This window comes from Eulemur rufifrons, chromosome 7 (genome assembly GCF_041146395.1).
Source record: "Eulemur rufifrons isolate Redbay chromosome 7, OSU_ERuf_1, whole genome shotgun sequence".
NCBI classification, from domain to species: Eukaryota; Metazoa; Chordata; class Mammalia; order Primates; family Lemuridae; genus Eulemur; species Eulemur rufifrons.
The window spans coordinates 78,880,443-78,899,834 of record NC_090989.1 but is presented as its reverse complement, the minus strand read 5'-3'; the positions used below and the strand labels follow the sequence as shown (position 1 = coordinate 78,899,834).

The 19,392-nt window shown below is 54.7% G+C and overlaps 2 protein-coding genes across 7 annotated transcripts; one reads left to right on the top strand and one right to left on the bottom strand.

The window, feature by feature from the left end:
- Nucleotides 1–1,504: 1,504 nt before the first annotated feature.
- Nucleotides 1,505–7,599, bottom strand: THPO (thrombopoietin). 4 transcript variants are annotated; one of them, XM_069475243.1, is made up of 7 exons: nt 7,468–7,599; nt 5,970–6,132; nt 5,607–5,734; nt 5,258–5,344; nt 3,640–3,807; nt 3,338–3,418; nt 1,505–3,221 (listed from the first exon to the last, which is right to left on the bottom strand). In XM_069475243.1, the coding sequence occupies exons 2-7, from the start codon at nt 5,980–5,982 to the stop codon at nt 2,838–2,840; spliced, it is 861 nt and encodes a 286-aa protein (XP_069331344.1). In that variant the 5' UTR covers nt 5,983–6,132; nt 7,468–7,599; the 3' UTR covers nt 1,505–2,837. The 4 variants fall into 4 exon arrangements, with proteins under 4 accessions (XP_069331344.1, XP_069331342.1, XP_069331343.1 ...); XM_069475241.1 differs by having other exon boundaries at nt 1,505–3,406; XM_069475242.1 differs by having other exon boundaries at nt 1,505–3,401.
- Nucleotides 7,600–7,691: 92 nt separating this feature from the next.
- On the top strand, nt 7,692–18,751 carry CHRD (chordin). 3 transcript variants are annotated; one of them, XM_069475238.1, is made up of 23 exons: nt 7,692–9,828; nt 10,060–10,163; nt 10,633–10,762; nt 10,871–10,999; nt 11,098–11,197; nt 11,322–11,409; nt 11,774–11,915; nt 12,031–12,171; nt 12,252–12,334; nt 12,412–12,559; nt 12,731–12,837; nt 12,935–13,054; nt 13,747–13,903; nt 14,468–14,688; nt 15,136–15,249; nt 15,572–15,841; nt 15,930–16,023; nt 16,141–16,197; nt 16,464–16,567; nt 17,026–17,128; nt 17,483–17,637; nt 17,808–17,910; nt 18,298–18,751. In XM_069475238.1, the coding sequence occupies exons 1-23, from the start codon at nt 9,681–9,683 to the stop codon at nt 18,348–18,350; spliced, it is 2,871 nt and encodes a 956-aa protein (XP_069331339.1). In that variant the 5' UTR covers nt 7,692–9,680; the 3' UTR covers nt 18,351–18,751. The 3 variants fall into 3 exon arrangements, with proteins under 3 accessions (XP_069331339.1, XP_069331338.1, XP_069331340.1); XM_069475237.1 differs by having other exon boundaries at nt 18,295–18,751; XM_069475239.1 differs by lacking the exons at nt 17,026–17,128; nt 17,483–17,637; nt 17,808–17,910; nt 18,298–18,751 and having other exon boundaries at nt 16,141–16,210; nt 16,464–16,533.
- Nucleotides 18,752–19,392: the final 641 nt, after the last annotated feature.

The window sequence follows — 19,392 nt, the reverse complement described above, 5'->3', positions numbered from 1 at the left end:
AAAGGTGTTTCTTTTACCTTACTATGGGAGGGGTGGGGTGGAAGTAGGGGAATAGGAGATGCTGTGGAGGTTGGGATGAATTTTTATGGAATCCTAGAACCTTTCCATGGGGTCAGGTTTTTGGGGGGGTTGGAGAAAGATGGATTTAAGCTGGAGTGGGAAAATCTAATTACCAATAATAGTGTGGGCTATCGGAGCAGACTGTCTTGGCTGCTCTGGGGTGGCCGAAGAGAGAACTAGTATAAAGTTGATGAGGGATAAGAGTGTTCTGGTTGTAAAAGGGTTTGGGTGGGTGTGTGTGTGTGTGTGTGTGTGTGTCAAAAGGAAGAAGAGGTGGAATCAGCCAGACAGAATGGTTTGGGAATGGGTTAGATGCTTTTCTTTTCTTTTCTTTTTGCCTGTTCCTTGATGGTTTGGAGGGGTTAGATTCTTAATAGGGGCAGTTAGTTCACACTGGAGAAGCCCATGAGTTTATTGTATTTTCCCTTAACTGGAGTAAGTTCCAGATGCCTGGATCTTTCTGGCAACATTTGCAGTTTTGCCTTTCATGTCTCTCATCTGATTGTGCCAAGAACCCAGAATTCTCTGGCCCCTTTGGTGTATCTTGTCCTAGGTGCTGGCTCTTTCATGTGCCATAAAGTTTCATTTGATCATTAAATTTAACCTACTTCAGTATTTCAGTAAATTACAATTTCTGCTTACCATTCCCTTGACCACATTCTAGAATTTGTAGTGGATGAACTAATTCTCTCCCATGCAGAAACTGACACCATCTGAGATTTGGACATTTTTGAGCTTTGTGCGTTTGTTGATTCCTTCTCCATAGTAACTGTTCTGTCCATGAAAGAAGAGAGGGACACCGGGATATGTCTAAATTGGTCACCTCCACCAAGAACTGGTTTTCTACTCAGAACTCTTTAATTGTTGATGTATTTACTCCCTAAGGGCTTGGAATTCTTTCCCAGTAAATAACTGAATGATTCACTGGACAGTGGACCACACTGGGGAGAGTATGGGCCCTGGAGTAAGTCAGACTAGGGTATTCGTTCTTTACCTGCTCACAGGCTTTGTAACCACTGGGAACTCACCTGACATCTCTGAGCCTCAGTTTCCTCATCTGTAAAATAGGAATGGTAATACCTATCTTACAGAGTTGTGTGAATGTTAAAAAAAGGTAAAGTAGGCCGGGCAAGGTGGCTCTCGCCTGTAATCTTAGCACTCTGGGAGGCCAAGGTGGGAGGATAGCTTGAGCTCAGGAGTTTGAGACCAGCCTGAGCAAGAGCGAGACCAGACCATCTCTACTAAAAATAGAAAAATTAGCTGGGTGTGGTGGCACGTCACTGTACTCCCAGCTACCGGGAAGGCTGAGGCAAGAGGATCACTTGAGCCCAGGAGTTTGAGGCTGCTGTGAGCTACAATGATGCCTCTGCACTCTACCCAGGGTGACAGAGTGAGACTCTGTCTCAAAAAAAGAAAAAAAAAAGTAATGTACATAAGATTCCTGACACATTTTGCTTTCATTCTGCTATTTTGGAATGCCTTTGGTGATCTTGGGGTATTTGTGGCAATGTTTAGAGCTCTAGGTTCCTGGCTTCTCTACTTACATGGTAACCTTTCCTTTGGGGTGGGGGAGACAAAAAATCCTCCACTCATTTTCTTACAGGAACCTTTGGAAGTAGTAGGTTGACTTTTGCAATGGAGTTTTTGTTTTTGTACATTAACCTCCTCATCCTAAGCACCAAGGCAGCACTTAATTTGAAAAGCCCCATAAGCCTGATTTCTTTTCTAGAGATCTAGCAGAGTTTATGGTGGTCACACAGGGCTGCTTTTTAGTTGCACTGTTGGGAATTGGGGAAGGAGCCTTCAACTTGGTGCTTGACTTATGCTTGTCCTGCTGTGCGAGCTCAAGGAGCCTGACTCTTGCCACTTCCTGCACTTCCCCCTGACCTCCACAGGAGGGAGGCAGGAGTCCACGCCTGGCGAAGCCTCCTGGGGAGCTGCTGAAGCGCTGGCTGTTTGCTCAGCTGTCACATCCAGGTTTCTTCGACTGAACTGTCTGCACAGTCTTACCTAGAGTGTGAGGCTCCCCAGGGCTTCCTGTTAGCTTTTTTTGGTGGGGGTGGTGGTCAGGGGGATCTGTTGTACCCTGTGAAGAATATCTCTCCCTTGCTTTTTAGTTAGCTTTTGGGCGCTCTCATTTATTTAAACAGGCTCAGTCTTGTCTATTGCATAGGGACAACCTTTCTGAGACACAACTTATTCATTTCTCAAGAGTAGGTATCTCTTAAGAATAGGGGATCAAACACAGTCCCACTGAGAATGGTAGTAAAGGACCTGGGGCATTGGAAGGCCTTAAACTTGAAGCAAAGGAAAATACCCTTTCTTTTCTGACACAAGGTTAGTCCCAACCTCTGTTCAAAGGCTGGGCCAGTCCAGGTCTTTGCAGAATTATTATATGAAAAAGCACATAGAGAATTACTTGCAAATTTGTACAGAAAACAGACCAAAGATAACTAGCTGCTTTGATGAAAATCATTGATAGCTTAAAAAAAATAGCTTCTAAAGTTTTGTAATGTATAATGAAAAATCCCTTTTTCTGTCCTTTCTGTCTGTGTATCACCCTTTACCAGGGCTTTGGGTTTCAGGTGAAATCCGGCAGTCTGGTATAGCTGCAGTTGTCTCCCAAGGACTCTCCCTAGGGAAGGGAATGGTACCTGAGACACAGTGCTGACGTTGGCAGTGCCTGAGTACCTTACCCTTCCTGAGACAGATTCTGGGAGTGAGGGTGGGCTGCGATTAGAAGAGGGCTGGTAGTGTTGGGTGTGGTAGCAGAAGGGTCAGGAAGCAGGGTGTGGAGCTGGACTGCAGGGGTAGGTGAGGCGGGTGAAGGAGAGAAGAGTGTGTACTGTCCAGTGGGCAGATGAGTCAAGGAAGGGGAATATCCAGGCTGGAGGCTGGGTGGCAGGGAGCCTGTGTCCGATGTTCCTGGGGAAATGTCCAGGGCTCCTAGGGTCCTGGGTGAGGGTCCAGGAAAGAGTCCATGAGTTCCATTCAAGAGTTTGTGTGTCCTGTTCAGGTATCCAGGGATTTGGTCCAGGGACCTGGAGGTTTGGTTCAGCAGGCCAGGAATCTTGGCTTTGGATCCCTGCTGCCTGTTCAGAAGTCCAGAACCAGTAGTTCTGGCTGAGACAGTGGAGTTTGTCTCCAGCAATCCAGAAGTCCTGTTTGGGAGCTTGTTCAGTGTGAGGAATAGAGAGGTACTGCTTGGGATAGCTGTTGTGGGTAGGGCCCGCCTGACACAGAGGGTGCGTCCTCCCACAAGCAGCAGGAAACGTACTTTTCCTCGGAGCAGTTGTTGGAAGTTCAGGAAGATGGCGTTGGGATCCTTGTGAGCTGTGGTCCTGCCCTGTGGAGGAAGCTGAGGGCAGAGGATGGGCCTGAGGCCAGAGACCAGGGCCAGATATCAGGCCTCCCTTGTCTATGTAGGAAAGACAGGACACCAACACCCAGGCATTAAGACTGGGAAGGAGCACTCCTTAGTAGTATCAACTCTTCTACCTTCAATATCCTTACATGACCCCTTCTTCCCTGAGGTCTTTTAGGGGGAGTGAGTCAGAGAAGGACAGTTTGAGGACTTACCTGGGTTCCAAGGAGGCCCTGCAGGGCCCCGAGGAGGAGGCGGATCTGTCCAGAAAGCTGTCCCAGGAGGGATGAGAGGCAGGTGGGTCCCAGTTGTCCTCTTGCTGCCATCGCTCCCTCCAGCAGAAGGGTCACTGCTCCCAGAATGTCCTGTGCCTTGGTCTGCTCCTGGGAAAGAGATGGAAGAGAGAAGCGGACTGCTTCAAAGGGCATGCTAACAGCGGGTGGGGAGCCCATAGGAGCAGCCAGCAGAATGAATCATAGGAGCTGAGAACTGGACAGGACCAAGATCCCACCCAGCACAGGAATTCCTTCACAGTCTCCCGACAATTGGTCATCGGCTTCTGCTTCAATAACTCCAGTGTCCGCTAACCCAGCCTGGTCTTAAACTTAGTTTCAGTCAGAAAAGTTCCTTTTTTCCCCTTACATTGCTGAAATCTGCCGTACTATAGCTTTTATGTTTTGGTTCTAGTGCTGCAAATCTACTTTTTCTGCTATGAAACCTTACGATCATATGATTTTTAAACTAAATATAGAAATGAGAACTCTGTATCATAAAGATGAAGAGAAGGGACTTACTAAGTGGCAGAGCTGGGACTACAAGGGATCCATAGGAACTGCCCTTCCTCCCTGACCTAATGCTGAGGGAAGAAAGGGGATTCTAGGGATTTTGAGGATGGAAGATTCCATCTACCAAGTGTACCCTCCCAGCAGTTTTCCTGAGTTCCAGGCTAAAGCACTTCTTCCTGCACAAGACCACTTTTCTCTATGTTAATCAGACAGGTTTTTATTTATCTATCTATTTTTAACCATTCATCATACTGTTTAGGCTGCTTCCTCCTTCTGGACACATGTTAATTTAATATGATCTCTTAATAAATTAGCATGTGTCTTGAGGGGGATGTCCAGTACTCAGGCCAGTACTTTTAAGTGTAGTCCACCCAGAATAGAGTTCTGTAGGAATGCTTTTACAATATGGATGCTAAACATCTAAAGCAGCCTAGAATTGCTAGGTTTTAATATAGCTGCTTCAGTAATGTTACATGCTAAGTTTGAAGTAATTTAATGCTCTCAGATCTTTTTCATAGAAAGTGCTAGGGCTAGAAGTTTAAATTATGGCAGCAGGGCATTGTGTCTTAAAAGCTGGACTAGGACTTTATTCAATTAATTTACACGTGTAGAAGTTTATATATATCTCTGTTAAATTTTACCTTTTTTTTTGACCTAGCTTTTCAGCCATTTGAATCTTGATTCTGTCTTTTGTGTTTTAGTGGTACTTCTCAGCTTTGTGTCATCTGTGGATGACAGATCAGTCTTACTACTTCTTGCCAATTTAAGAAGGTTGAAGGAGAATAGGTCAAAGGCATAGCCATAATGAGAGACTTCTCTCCAGCTTTTCATGGTGTTCAGCTTCAAATCTATTAAACATATTTGTCCTGCAAGCCATCATCATCGCGTCCATAGGATATTATAGGTGAATGTAGATTGCGTTAGGGTGGTCAAACTGAAGGTAAGATATTTTTAGGGGGCTCAAGAATTTTGAAGAGTCCATGGGAAGCAACAGGAAACTGATGAAGACAGGACTTAGAGGAGCCAAGATTAGGGATGGCTTTCTTACCGTCTGGGTTTTCCATTCTCTCAAGCTAAAGTCCACAGCAGGCAGCAGGACAGGTGTGGACAAAGGGTTAACGTCTGGGCACTGGCTCTGTTGAAAAATATTGATGGGGAGAAGAGAGCTGAAATAGAGCGGGTATGGTGGCCCAGTAACCAGGATAGTCTTCCATGAGAAATATGTCCAAACTAGAGCTTTTAAATGAGGGCTCTATTGCAGATCATAATCCTTGTGAGGGACTGGTGATCAGCAGGTGGTCACAATATTGGACAAATGTCATTTGAGAGGAAGTGCTGGGAGTAGGGGTATCTTACCAGTTAAATGGATAGAGGGGATAGTGCTTGGGAGTTCTCACCAGTCTGCTGTGAAGGACATGGGAGTCACGAAGCAGTTTATTGAGGAGTCGGGGGTCACAGGCAGGAGGAGCCGGGCTGGACAGAGGTAGTCTTGCAGTTAAGAGAAGCATGACCACGAGGAGCAATTCTTAGATGAGGAGAGGTGAGGTGGAAAGGGGTGGATAAGGAAGAAATCATTATTGGGTAGTGGTCCAGGGATTCCCATATAGGACCCAGACCTGAAATCCAGGGAATCTGCTGCTTAGACACCTTATTTTTGGGAGATTAGGTTCCCCAGCTCGACCCTCCTGCAGTATGTTTCCCTTATCCTTCCCCATCTACCATGTTTTGATCTGGCCCTAGCCCCTCAAGTGTGTTCTTACCAGTCCTCTTCATTCTGGCCGGGTTGTCTGGCTGGAGTGGCTCCCTGTATGGGGCCTCTCCCCTGAATCCTTCCTGGGGCCATGGAGGCGGCTTGGGCTCTTGCACTTCTGGGCAGAGTAGGGAGGGGCAAAGGTGGGCTGAGGAAGAGGGTTGGAATCTATCCTGAAAGTGAAAAGAATAGTGACCATTTAATCAAGTGTCAAGGAAAAGGCTGCCTGGCAGGAGGAACAGATGCTGGCAGGGCTTGAGATGCTGACAAGCCTAGAACTGCTAAAGATCTGACTGCTCCCACATTTTCTTGTGATTGCAGCAAGTGGTATCTTCTTTTTGTCAGGGCTGTTCAGTGAATATGATATGGGTTTGGTGTCCTTTCAGGGTGCTGAGAGCAGCAGGGCATGATATGCATACATAGATATCTTAATTGGCCTCAAATTCTGAGCAACCTTGGTTGTTAGGTCAGAGAAAATCTGGGACGGGGTAGAGAATGAAAGTATTATGGTTTAAGCCTGGAGAAGAGTAGAAAATGGGATATAGGGCCAGGATGAGGAAGTAGCAAACATGTACAATGTGTTGAGGGGTAACTTCGGCATGGGGGAGTGGGGTTGAGACGAGGCACTGGTCAGAGATATAACTGGGACTTCTAGAGGTCAGAGATTAGAAGGTGGTATGGGAGAAAGGAACCTCCCGTTCTTTCGCTGTTTACTTCCACACATAAAGCCTTCTGGAGTTTTTCTTTGCACTCCAAGTTCTGAAATAGCCCATTATCCCAGGCAAAGAGATAGGCTAACAGTCCTGGGATTTCCTTCCTGAGGCAAGTTGCCCAGGAATGGGCACCTGCTGAGCAAGGTGATGCCCACCTTACATGGCTTACCTCATCTTAGCCACCCACCAACATATCTGTCTCATAACCCACACCTGCTCCCTGCCCCCTCTGCAGACCTCTTCCGGGTCCTTCACAGGACCCCCCACATGGCTTCCTCCTCCTTTCACAAGTTGTGCAAAGAGGCCTGCACCTGATTCAATATTGGGATTTCCTGTAGGTCTGTCAACATGCATGAGCCCTCCTCCCATTACCCTCTCCTTGTGCCCTGGCTTGCCTGCCCTAACTTCCCCACCCTAGGATTCAGAACCTTAAGCTAACAAGAAATGACCAGCTCAGAATGGGGACTGGGGCTCTATCCATCTTGGTGCTGTGTTCCCCATACTCTAAATGCACCTTCTCTCTTGCTTTCTCCCTGGGCTCATGTCCCCTTTCTCTAGGGCCAGCCAGGACTGCGCTGTATTCCACCAAATAAGTGATCAGTCCCTCAGAAACCAGTACCCCACCCCCTACCTCTGCTCTGCCCTGCTCCTCCCATTCTGGGAAGGCTACACTCTTCTCGACAAAGGTCAGTGCCTGTAGGTCCACTTTGCCTGCCCCTCCCCCAGCTGAGAGTCCAGTCCCTCTTTCCTGTCCTTCCTACTTTCACTTAACCTCAAACCCTGCTTGCCACTCACCAGGTGAAGGGCTCAAGGACCCAGGTGCACAGCAGGCAGCACTCTGGGGAGCAGATGGGTAGGAAGACATGTGGTGTTGGGGCACAGCCCCTCCACGGCAGTGGGGTCACACGCCTGCCCAGGCCACTTCTGCCCAATCAGAGCAGGGAGCCACCAGACACTGGTGAAGGCCCCGGAAGTGACGCCTTCTCTTCCCTGGAGCCCCTGCCTGGACCATGGTCCACTCCTCCACCCACACACACTGCAGGGAAGATTTGGACGGGGGATCCGTCTTTTCCTAGGAGATGGGAAACCTGGGACCTGGCAGGGGAGAAGAGATGGGAGAGGAGCAGAGGTTTTTTCCAGGAGGAACCTGGCAGGACATTTTTGTCCCTGGAGGAGGCACAGAGTCCTTGTTTTAGATTGGTGGGGTTTTCAGTTCATGGCTATCCCAATTTCTTTTCCTTGGATACTACACCTGCTGCCAAAATCCAATAGGACTCTTTCCTGCTTTTCTCTCCTATAACCCCCTAAAGGAGTCCTGTCTCGTCATTCTCTCTTTCTAAGTGGGAATTTGGGTATTGCCTGTATTAGAGAAGGATCCTGTCACAGGTCAGTGCTATGGGGAAAGGGTTTGGATGGTTTGAGAGGACTGTAAGGTATAGGTGTGTGTGTGTGTGGTGTGAGTGTGTGTATGCTAGGTTAAGCCTGGGCCCAGGTGCTCTTCTGCTGGGGCCCAGTGGCTTGGACAGCTATGCCCACTTATCTCTGTGCCCGGGCCCTCCTTTGCTTGCTCTGTCTTCCTCTCCCATCTCCTACCATTCCACGTGTGACAAGAGGAATAACCAGGCCCATGTGTCCCTGTCTTAGGAAAGACAGCTGCTGGACCTCCTCCGCAAATACCTCCCTGCTGCCCCCCCTTCCTTTGGCCCTGGCTCTAGTTCCTTTGCTTTCCCCTCAATCTCAGTCTCCCCACAGTCTCTGTCCTCAGGGGCCTCCTGTCCTGACCTTGTTCCCACCCCCCTCCCCCTAGTTCTTCCTCAGGCTCTGTCCTATTTCTCCTCCCAAGGATGGGGATGTCCGCTAAGGAGTATGGCCTAGATCCCAGAATTCTCCAGTTCAGCCAGACGAGATGCCTCCCAAGATTAGGAAGGAGGGTGCTGGGATAGCTGGGAGGATGGTGGTGTGTGAGGGTGGGAGGGGACAGGGAAGTATTCATGACCAGGAAATCAAGACAAAGGCGGTGGGGGTGGGTTGGAGGGGCAGAGGGTCCCTTGGGTGAAGGAAGAGGGTGAGAAAGCAAGAGGGTGATGGTTGAATGGGCCTGAGGATAGGTTATAAAGGAGAGGGAGACACTGTCACTGGATAGAAAGGGGAACAGTTCCTGGCTAGGTCCTTGTCCTGAGTAACACAAGAATGAGAGGAGACCTCAGAGAGGAGATAGGGACACAGGCTAGGCAGCGAGAGAGGGTGTTGTGGGGTTTGAGGGGTGCCGTGGGCCCAGAGTCAGGGGAAGATCAGTTGATGGGTCTTTCCTGCACGTTGTCATCTTTAAAGACAAGTCTTCATCCTTCCGGCAGGAACCGGGTCCTCACCCACTGACGGGTTCAGGCCTCAGGCCCAGCCTCTGCCCCTCCCTGGCCTGAGGCTCCCGTCCTAGGCGGACCTCAACTCCTGGTCCAGCCGTCCTGTGGCTGCGGGCAGCGGGGGGCTCCAGGCCCGCCTCTCCTCCCCCTCTTTGCGCCCCCTGGTCCGTCCCCTCCCCCTACCCCCTCCGCTCCCCCTTCCCCTCCAGCCCCTCCCTCCTCCCCTGCCCCGTCCCAGCCCCTCCCTCCCCTCCCCCACTCGCGATCCGGGCCGCTGCCGCTGGGCCGGACCCCCCCGGGCTCAGCCCGGCCCCTCGTCGAGCCGCCGCCACCGCCCCGTTTGCTGAAGAGGAGGCCCCCGGCCGGGGCGTCGGGAGCCGGGCATAAAACGGGCCGGAGCCGGCGCCCCGGGCACTAGAGCCGCGTACGGCCCGGGTCAGCGCCCGCCCGCCTGCGCTCCTCCCGGCCGCTCCTCCCTCCCCGCCCGGCCCGGCGCCGACTCTGCGGCCGCCCGACGAGCCCCTCGCGGCACTGCCCCGGCCCTGGCCCCGGCCCCCTCCAGCCGTACCGCCCCCGGCCCGGCCCTCCTCCCTCCTCCCTCTCCTCCTCCCTCCTCCCTCCCGCCTCCCCAGCTGTCCCGTTCGCGTCATGCCGAGCCTCCCGGCCCCGCCGGCCCCGCTGCTGCTCCTCGGGCTGTTGCTGCTCGGCTCCCGGCCGGCCCGCGCCGCCGGCCCGGAGCCCCCCGCGCTGCCCATCCGTTCCGAGAAGGAGCCGCTGCCCGTTCGGGGAGCGGCAGGTAGGTGGGCGCCGGGGGGAGGCGCGGGCGGGGAGTCCGGCTTGGGGCAAGTCCGCGCCGGCCCGGAGGGGGCGCCGGGCACAGGTGGCTCCGCGTAGCGGGCAGCCTGGAGGGGTGGGCGGGGGCCGCGAGGTGCGTGGTGCCCCGGGACCCAGGGCCCTGCAGGCAGCGCCCGGGGCGGGCGCACGGCACAAGCGGGGCAGCGGCCGCCAGCCAAGCCCGTCCCCGCAGGCTGCTCCTTCGGCGGGAAGGTCTATGCCTTGGACGAGACGTGGCACCCGGACCTGGGGGAGCCCTTCGGGGTGATGCGCTGCGTGCTATGCGCCTGCGAGGCGGTGAGTGGACCCCGCGGCCCGGGCCCTCGTGGGTGGGGGAGCGCTGGGGTCCTGGGACGTCGGAGTGGACTCGGAGCTGCTGAGGAGAAAGAGGCTAGTCGCAGATATTTGGGATATTTTTCTGGTGGAGGAAGAGGGAGGATCGTCCTCTTCAAGTCTTAGGTGTTGACTATTACTGATCGCCCACTTTGTGTGAGGCTTTGTGCCAACCCCGTTTAGTTCGTCTCTCATTTAACTCCCATCACAACCTTGTTATTATCCCCATTTTCCAGATAGGGACCTTAAGGCCCAGAGAGGTTAAGTACCTTGTGTACGGTAGCACAGCTTGTAAGTGGCAGAGTTGTCTCACTCCGCGGGATCCTGGACTCTGGTCCCTGGACTCTCCCTCCTGGACTCTCCCCCATCGCCCTGGGGTCTCATCAGTTGGCATCTAGCACTCACTTGGTTTTCCGGTCTTCTCCGTGAGCAGCCTCAGTGGGGTCGCCGTGCCAGGGGCCCTGGCAGGGTCAGTTGCAAGAACATCAAACCTGAGTGCCCAACCCTGGCCTGCGGGCAGCCCCGCCAGCTGCCTGGGCACTGCTGCCAGACCTGTCCCCAGGGTAAGACCCGCTCTACCATGAAGGGAGGCGGCAGGGCCGTGATACTGTGTCCTGGGCCACTTGGATGGGATGGCCAGCTCAAACCTGTGTCCCCTATCCCTGGTGCAGAGCGCAGCAGTGCGGAGCGGCAGCCAACTGGCCTGTCCTTCGAGTATCCTCGGGACCCGGAGCACCGAAGTTATAGCGACCGAGGGGAGCCGGGCGCTGAGGAGCGGGCTCGTGGTGACGGCCACACGGGTAGGCGGGGGAGGGGGAGTACAGGAGGTGGGGTCGTGGTTGAGGCCGTGCCGCCAGCAGCGGTTGACAGTGCTCAGGCCATCTTCCTCCTCTCGCAGACTTTGTGGCGCTGCTGACAGGGCCGAGGTCGCAGGCGGTGGCACGGGCCCGAGTCTCACTACTGCGCTCTAGCCTACGCTTCTCCATCTCCTACCGGCAGTGAGAAAGGGGACAGAGAAGGAGGCGGGAAGGGGCCAGCTAGCGGCTCGGGGAGGAAAATTGGGAGAGGGGTTGCTTCTGCCTCAGGCTCAGATACCCGCCTCATCCGACCTCTCGTTCCCAGGCTGGACCGCCCCACCAGGGTCCGCTTCTCAGACTCCAATGGCAGTGTCCTGTTTGAACACCCTGCGGCCCCCTCCAGAGATGGCCTGGTGAGATGATGCCATTTATGAGTACTTATCCAGTCTGGGCACTATGCTGAGAGCATGTTCTGCATTGCCTCCTTTGATCCTCACAACAGCCCAGTGGGAGGAAGGCACTGACATTATGATGCCCATTTTACAGATGAGGGAACTGAGGCTCAGTAGCAGAATTTGATTTGTTTAAGGTCACACAGCTAGAAAGTGGTAGAGTCAGGATTTGAACCCAAGCATCTGGCTCCAGGGTCCCTCCTTAAGCTTTCTAGCGGGGCCTGGAGGCTCCTTTCTGTATTCCTTTTTCACCAGGCCTTTGCCTCTTAACTGGCCTGTCCTGCATACTGTCTGAGCACAGGGCCTTCTTGTCTCTCTGCTCCAGGTCTGTGGGGTGTGGCGGGCAGTGCCTCGGTTGTCTCTGCGGCTCCTTAGGGCAGAACAGCTGCTGGTGGCCCTCGTGACACCCACTCACCCTTCAGGGGAGGTTTGGGGGCCTCTCATCCGGCACCGGGCCCTGGCTGCAGGTAAGGGGAGCAAACAGCTCCTGGTTGTGAAGTTCTGAATCTTCTTTGTCCCCAGGTGTGGGGTGGGCTGAGGAGGGGATTTTCTGATGGGTTCTCATGGCTCTTCCTCCCCTAGAGACCTTCAGTGCCATCCTGACTCTGGAAGACCCTACACAGCAGGGTGTAGGGGGCATCACCCTACTTACTCTCAGTGACACGGAGGACTCCTTGCATTTTTTGCTGCTCTTCCGGGGGCTGTTGGAACCCAAGAGTGGGGGTAAGTGGGATGGGGAAAAGCATGTGAGATGGGTAGGAAGAGCACCGATCTCAGAAATGTCCACATGTGTGGCCTTGCAGGACTAGCCCAGGTTCCCCTGCGGCTCCAGATTCTGCACCAGGGGCAGCTACTGCGAGAACTCCAGGCTAATGCCTCAGCCCAGGTGAGTGAGGGTCTGGCTCTTGCTGCTGCCTCCTCTGGCCTCTTGTTCTTGCCCACCACACCCTGCTCTGTCCCCAGGAGCCAGGCTTCGCTGAGGTGCTGCCCAACCTGACAGTCCAGGAGATGGACTGGCTGGTGCTGGGGGAGCTGCAGATGGCCCTGGAGAGGGCAGGTGGGCCAGGGCTGCGCATCAGTGGACACATTGCTGCCAGGCAGAGCTGTGATGGTGAGGCAGGGGCTGGGAGGCCTAGCGGCCCGGGTACACACAACCATGACACGCAGACAAGTGCAAGGGAAGGGGCCAGGGTGGGTGTGGGAAAGATCCTGGGGGCTACGGATATGAGTGGCTGTGGGGCAAGCCTGACTTGTCTTGTCCACCTGTCTTGTCCCTCTGTAGTCCTGCAAAGCGTCCTTTGTGGGGCTGATGCCCTGATCCCAGTCCAGACTGGTGCTGCTGGCTCAGCCAGCCTCACACTGCTAGGAAATGGCTCCCTGATCTACCAGGTAAGAGTCTGGGGCTGCAGGAGGTGGGGAAGGCAGTAGGGAAGGCCACAGGCCTTCACTGCCTCTCCACTTTGCCTCCCCCAACCCTGCCCATCAGGTGCAAGTGGTAGGTACAAGCAGTGAGGTGGTGGCCATGACACTGGAGACTAAGCCTCAGAGGAGGAATCAGCGCACTGTCCTGTGTCACATGGCTGGACTCCAGCTGGGAGGACACATGGTGAGGACTCCAGGCAGAGCTGGGCCACAGGGCCCATGTGTCAGGGCTGCTAATGCATGGGCTGTGGGAAGCCAGGTTGGCTTGATACTGAGTGGGGATGTTCAATATCATTCATTCACTCGTGGGCTCTCTCATTGATTCATTTGACACATTTTAGTGAACCCCAGGTTAGGGACTGGAGTACAAAGAAAATCAGATGTGGCCCCTGTCCTCAGCAAGATCACTGTCAAATGGGAGGAGTTAGACAGGGAGAGTAGTGCAATAGACCATATAGTAATAAATGTGATAGCAATGGTTGCTATTTATTGGGCCTTTGAATGTGCCAGGTACTGCACTGGTTGCCTTACTTACATAGTGTTTGACCTTCACGGTACCCATTTTATATATATACATATATATATGTGTGTGTGTGTGTTTTTTTTTTTGTCCTCACTATCTGGAATCATCTGTATGGTACCCATTTTATAGATGAAGAAGTGAAGGCTCAGAGAGGTTAAGTAACTCTTCAAGGTTGTTACATAGCTGGGAAGCGGCAGAGGAGGGATTCGAAACTGGGCCTGCAAGGTTCTTATCCAGTATTCCTGGTGTGTGCAAGTGTGTATGGGTGTAGTGGGGGCACGAAACATGCAAAGCCTTCATCATCCTGGGCTTGTGTGAAAGCTGAGGAGGGCTTATCTTTCCCTGCCCCCTAGGCCATGGGTGTCTGCCCTGGGCTGGGCGCTCGGGGGGCTCATATGCTGCTGCAGAATGAGCTCTTCCTGAATGTGGGCACCAAGGACTTCCCAGACGGAGAGCTGCGGGGACATGTGACTGCCCTGCCCTACAGTGGGCACAGTGCCTGCCATGATAGTGAGTACCCCAGGGGTCTGGCTGCCCTGTGGTGTCCTCTAACCCTGCAGTCCCTAACCCCTGGGCCGCGGACCAGTACCCATCTATGAATGTTAGGAGCTGGACTGCACAGCAGGAGGTGAGCGCGGGTGGGTGAAGCTTCATCTGTATTTACAGCCACTCCCCATTGCTTGCCATCCCCCCACGCCTCGCCCCGGGTCTACGGGAAAATTGTCTTCCATGAAACTGGTCCCTGGTGCCAAAAAGGTTAGAGATCGCTGCTCTAACCTGTGACTTGAGCATGTAGCGGATGGTGCCAGAGGGCTAGGGCCTGGTGTGCCTTTCTTTGTGCCTGAGCTCTGGGTTGGCATCTGGAGAAGGTGGGGATGTATAGGGTGGCCCTGTTGGCAGACTTTTCCTGTTGCCATGGTGCAGGGTCTAAAACTTCCTGCTCCCTGGGCCCTGGACCTATGGGCAGTACCTTCCTGGTCATGGAGTCTGTGTTGAGGGAGATGGAAATGCTGGGACTGGGGGGCTGCCCTAGGCCACCTTCTCATCTGTCACTTCTCCTCTGTCTGGACCCAGCACTGCCTGTGCCCCTGGCAGGAGCCCTGGTGCTGCCCCCTGTGCAGAGCCAGGCAGCAGGTCATGCCTGGCTCTCCCTGGATACCCACTGTCACCTGCACTATGAAGTGCTGCTGGCTGGGCTTGGTGGCTCAGAACAGGGTACCGTTACTGCCCACCTCCTTGGGCCTCCTGGGATGCCAGGGCCCCGGCGGCTGCTGAAGGGATTCTATGGCCCAGAGGTGAGGACATCATGGTAGGAGGCAGCGTTTTAGCTTGAAGGGTGGTGTGGGCCTGTGGTCGGGGAAGATAGAGCAGGCAGCCTGGTATTGCAGAGCTGGCATGGGCTCAGGGGCAGACAGACCTGGGGGTGAATCTGATCTGGCTTTTTATTATTCGTTCTCCTTTCTATGTCCTTCTCTGGTGGGATCCCTTGGATAGTATGTAATATCCTGGACCTCTAGAGGGGTTGTTGGGATGGACCAAAGCCTCTTGAAGTGGGGTGGGTTGCAATGGACTTGGAGTCAGAGAGACTTGGCCTGTAAGCTCCACACCATTACCAATGGGCTCTGCTGCCCTGGAGACCTTATTTAACCTCCCTGGGTCTCAGTTTCTTCATCTGCAAAGTGGGGACAGTAGGCTCAGCCCAAACATGCCTTGTTCCCATCCATTTTCCTGTCTACTCGCAGGCCCAGGGGGTGGTGAAGGACCTAGAGCCTGAGCTGCTGAGGCACCTGGCGCAGGGCACTGCCTCCCTGCTGATCACCACTAAGGGCAGACCCAGAGGGGAGCTTCGAGGGCAGGTAGGTGGGCAGTGTGGGATGCGGGGATGGTGCAGAGCTGGGCTGGCCCTGTGTGCCCTTGCCCTAGTCACTTGCTCTCTCTGAACCCTGGGAGTGGTGGTATGAAACTCCCTGGCTGGTGGGGAGGGAGGATGAAGCCAGATAAGGCACATTAGGAGTCTGGCAGCTCACCGCTGCGTCCCTGGCGGCTGACAGCATCCCCCGGCCACTGCAGCAGCACCCTGTGTCTCCCCCAGAGGTGTCTCCTGTTGGCTGGCTGGCCGGGGCTGGTGGAGACGCGAGGGGGAGCCCCCGCGCTGCCTCAAACGGCCTCTCCTCCCAGGTGCACATCGCCAACAAATGCGAGGTGGGCGGCCTGCGCCTGGCGGCCGGGACTCAAGAGGCGCGGGCGCCCGGGGCAGCAGATGCAGCGGCCGCAGGATTGCCCGCGCTGCCCTCGGTGCCGGGCCCCGAGATCCCGGCGCCCGCCAAACCCGCCGGTCCTGGGCGGCCCCGAGATCCCAACATGTGCTTCTTTGAGGGGCAGCAGCGCCCCCACGGTGCTCGCTGGGCTCCCAACTATGACCCGCTCTGCTCGCTGTGCACCTGTCAGGTAGGAGGCCCAGGAAGGGCGCACTGGGTCCCGAGGTCTTCGGCAAGGGGCCCGGGTACCCGGTCAGCACCCCCGCCCCTCTCTGCAGAGACGAACGGTGATTTGTGACCCCGTGGTTTGCCCACCGCCCAACTGCCCGCACCCAGTGCAGGCTCCCGACCAGTGCTGCCCCGTGTGTCCAGGTGAGTTCACTGCAGGGGAGGAGAGGGGAGTGGAGGGGCCTGGCTCTGGGGTGATGGGTCCTCTGGGGAGCGGAGGAGGGGTCATCCTCTGCCTTTGCCATTTCTTTGGCTCCACAGAGAAACAAGATATCAGAGACCTGCCAGGGCTGCCCAGGAGCCGAGACCTGGGAGAGGGTGAGCTGGAAGGGTGCGTGCAAGGGTGGGAGGATCCAGAGGAGCCAATGGGTGGGACCAGGAGGGGGGCAGCAGAGGCACAGTAGATGTGGGGGTGGGCTGACAGGCACGGTTCCAAGTGACACCTATCAGGCTCATTAGTGTGACTAGCTCTCAAGCAGGCCCTTGGATTAGGCTAGTGTGGGTTGGCCTGAGGCTTAAGCCTTGGTTGTGGGCCCAGCTGATGAGCTCAGTAGTAATGGCCACTGGGTACTCTCCCCTACCAGGATGCTATTTTGATGGCGACCGGAGCTGGCGAGCAGCGGGTACCCGGTGGCACCCCGTTGTGCCCCCCTTTGGCTTAATTAAGTGTGCTGTCTGCACCTGCAAGGTATGGTCACCCAATCTTCTCTAGTGCCATAACCCAGCTGGATCTCTGGAGTTGGGGATGGGGCTGCCAGGAGAGGAAAGCCTGTCCTTGATGAGCAGGACTCAGGATCAAAACAATATGAGAAGAGCCCCTGGGCTTTGAGGATCAGCTTTCTGTAGGGAAAGGGAAAAGGCTGACCTGGGTGTGAATTCTGGCTCTGCCCCTGTCTAGCTCTGCAGGACCCTGGGCACTTTCTGTAGCTTTTTGAGCCCACTTTCCTCTCCTATAAGCAGATACGATAGCACCTACCTTGCAGGGTTACAATGAGGATTTGAGTTCAGGTATATAAAGCAAACCCAGGGCTCTGGGTAAAAGGCCACAGATACATTACATTTGAGGTGTGGGAAAGGAGACGAGGGAAGCAGGTGGCTTATGTGCCCCTTCCTTCCCGACACCCTTCACTCAACGGATCCCCACAGGGAGGCACCGGAGAGGTGCACTGTGAGAAGGTGCAGTGTCCCCGGCTGGCCTGTGCCCAGCCTATCCGCGCCAACCCCACTGACTGCTGCAAACAGTGTCCAGGTGAGGGGCTTGCAGGCACTGAGGCCTCATCTTTGGGCTTGGGGCAGACCTTGTCCTGGGTGAGGGGAAGCATGGTGAGGGTGAGGGTGAGGGGAAGGGTTTCCTCAGCCAGTTCAGCATTTCCTGTGCACTGCTCTGTGCCTAGTCTGGAGCCGGGACTCTAAATGCACTGGAAAGAATGTGATGTACTAGTGGGATGTGGTGGGTTCTGGCTTCTGTTCCATCCACCTATGGATCCATCCATCTAAATTTATCACTTGCTAAGTACCAGAAACTGCTAGATGCTGGGGATTCAAAGAGAAATAAAACCTGATTGTTCTTCCTGACTGACCCCTTCCTCCTTCACTCCCACAGTGGGGTCAGGGGCCCACCCCCAGCTGGGGGACCCCATGCAGGCCGATGGGCCCCGGGGCTGCCGTTTTGCAGGGCAGTGGTTCCCGGAGAGCCAGAGCTGGCACCCTTCAGTGCCCCCCTTTGGGGAGATGAGCTGTATCACCTGCAGATGTGGGGTAAGTGGGGAGCAGGGGCTTGTGTGAGGTGGGCATTGGGAGCCTGCCCTGGAGTAGGGAGACCTTCCCAGGGAAGGCAGATTCCTGGGGCAGGCTTCTCTGAAGAGGACGAAGGCTACTGTGCCCAGTGCCTCTGGGGGACCCTCTGGATCTGCTCTGTCCTGTGCCAGGCAGGGGTGCCTCACTGTGAGCGGGACGACTGTTCACTGCCACTATCCTGCGGTCCGGGGAAGGACAGTCGATGCTGCTCCCACTGCACACCCCGGCGGCGGCGTGAGTCAGGGAGGGGGCAGCAGCTATGGCTGAGGGCTGGGCTAAGGGCTGACGCTGACGGTGGGATGCCCAGGGAGGGAAGAGAGTGCCTTCCGGGGCCAGGAGCATGTGGCCTGCCTCACGGGTGCCATTCCTGATCCACCCTCACAGCAACCTGGTGGAGTTGTTATTTATTACCTTTTTTTCACAAATGAGATTTCAGGAGCTCAGAGGAATTACGCAACTCGGCCAAGGCCCCACCCAGCTGGTGTGCACTGACCTGCTTAGAAAACTGTGACCTTTCTGGGGCCAGGGCGGAGATGCTCTGCTCCACCCTCTGTGCCCTTCTCTATGCCTGTCTAGTCCCTCTCTCCTCCTCCAATGCTCCCTCCCATCTGTCTCCAGCAGCCCCAGAGACCAGGACTGTTCCAGAGCTGGAGAAAGAAGCCGAAGGCTCCTAGGGAGCAGCCGGAGGGCCACATGACCAAGAGGATGGGGCCCGAGCTGGGGGGAGGGGTGGCACCGAGGACCCTGCATTCTCCTGTGGGAAACCCAGTGCCTTCGCTCTTCTGTCCTGCCTCTTCTCTCTCCCCCACTACCTCTGGGAACCACAACTCCACGAGGGGGAGAGGCAGCCATGCCAGGCCAAGGCCACATCCGCTCCAATTTCTCCCTGTCACCCTCGGCCTCTGTCCTGGAAGCCCAACCCCTTTCCTTCTGTACATAATGTCACTGGCTTGTTGGGATTTTTAATTTATCCTCACTCAGCACCAAGGGTCCCCCCACTGCATTCCTGCTGCCCCTGAGCTGAGCAGAGTCATTATTGGAGATTTTTGTATTTATTAAAACATGTTTTTCAGTCTTTGGGCTTGAGGTTAGCTCTTTGTGGCCAGGAACCTGAGTGGGTCCTAGAGGAGAAGGGTCAGAGGTGAGAGAGGAGCGTTGGCTCCAGAGGCTTCCCCCGACCCTCACGGAGCTCTAAGAGACCTGGGAAGGAGCAGGGTGGCGCAGCAGTTGGCTGGCATGCCTGGATTCCGCAGAGGGGCTTGGGACTGTCCTTGAGATTAACTAGAGCCTCAAGAGTCAGGCAATCTGAAGCAGGACTTAGATTCAAGTTTAGTTATCCATGTTGCTGTCATTTTTGCTGACTCTATGTTTGAAGTTGTTCCAAAGAGAGAAACAAAAGTGTCACCAGTCTCTAACTTATTTTTAGACAAAAAGTGAGGCAAACACTTTCCTGTTATTCTTCTATCTCAGAGACTAATTGTGTTCTGGGCCAGTTCCGGGGCAAATCTGGATCAAAGTGGGTTGGAATCAGCTCTGGTCCAGCTCTCGGCTGAGCTTATCTTTTTTTTAAATCCCTGAGACATCATCAAGAAGTCTGAGCTTATCTTTTTTTTTTTTTTTTTTTTTGAGAGAGAGTCTCACTCTATTGCCCGGGCTAGAGTGCCGTGTCGTCCAGCCTAGCTCACAGCAACCTCAACCTCCTGGGCTCAAGCAATC

Excerpts from the sequence above, each read along its gene's own strand:
- THPO (XM_069475240.1), bottom strand. Across the intron at positions 5,345-5,606 it reads ATGTCCTTCACAGCAGACTG|AGCCAGTGCCCAGACGTTAA; the intron begins GTGAGAACTCCC and ends ATTTTTCAACAG. Across the intron at positions 3,419-3,639 it reads AGGGCCTCCTTGGAACCCAG|CTTCCTCCACAGGGCAGGAC; the intron begins GTAAGTCCTCAA and ends CTCTGCCCTCAG.
- CHRD (XM_069475237.1), top strand. The coding sequence starts at position 9,681 with ATGCCGAGCCTCCCGGCCCCGCCGGCCCCGCTGCTGCTCCTCGGGCTG. Across the intron at positions 9,829-10,059 it reads GCCCGTTCGGGGAGCGGCAG|GCTGCTCCTTCGGCGGGAAG; the intron begins GTAGGTGGGCGC and ends CCGTCCCCGCAG. Across the intron at positions 11,000-11,097 it reads TCGTGGTGACGGCCACACGG|ACTTTGTGGCGCTGCTGACA; the intron begins GTAGGCGGGGGA and ends CTCCTCTCGCAG.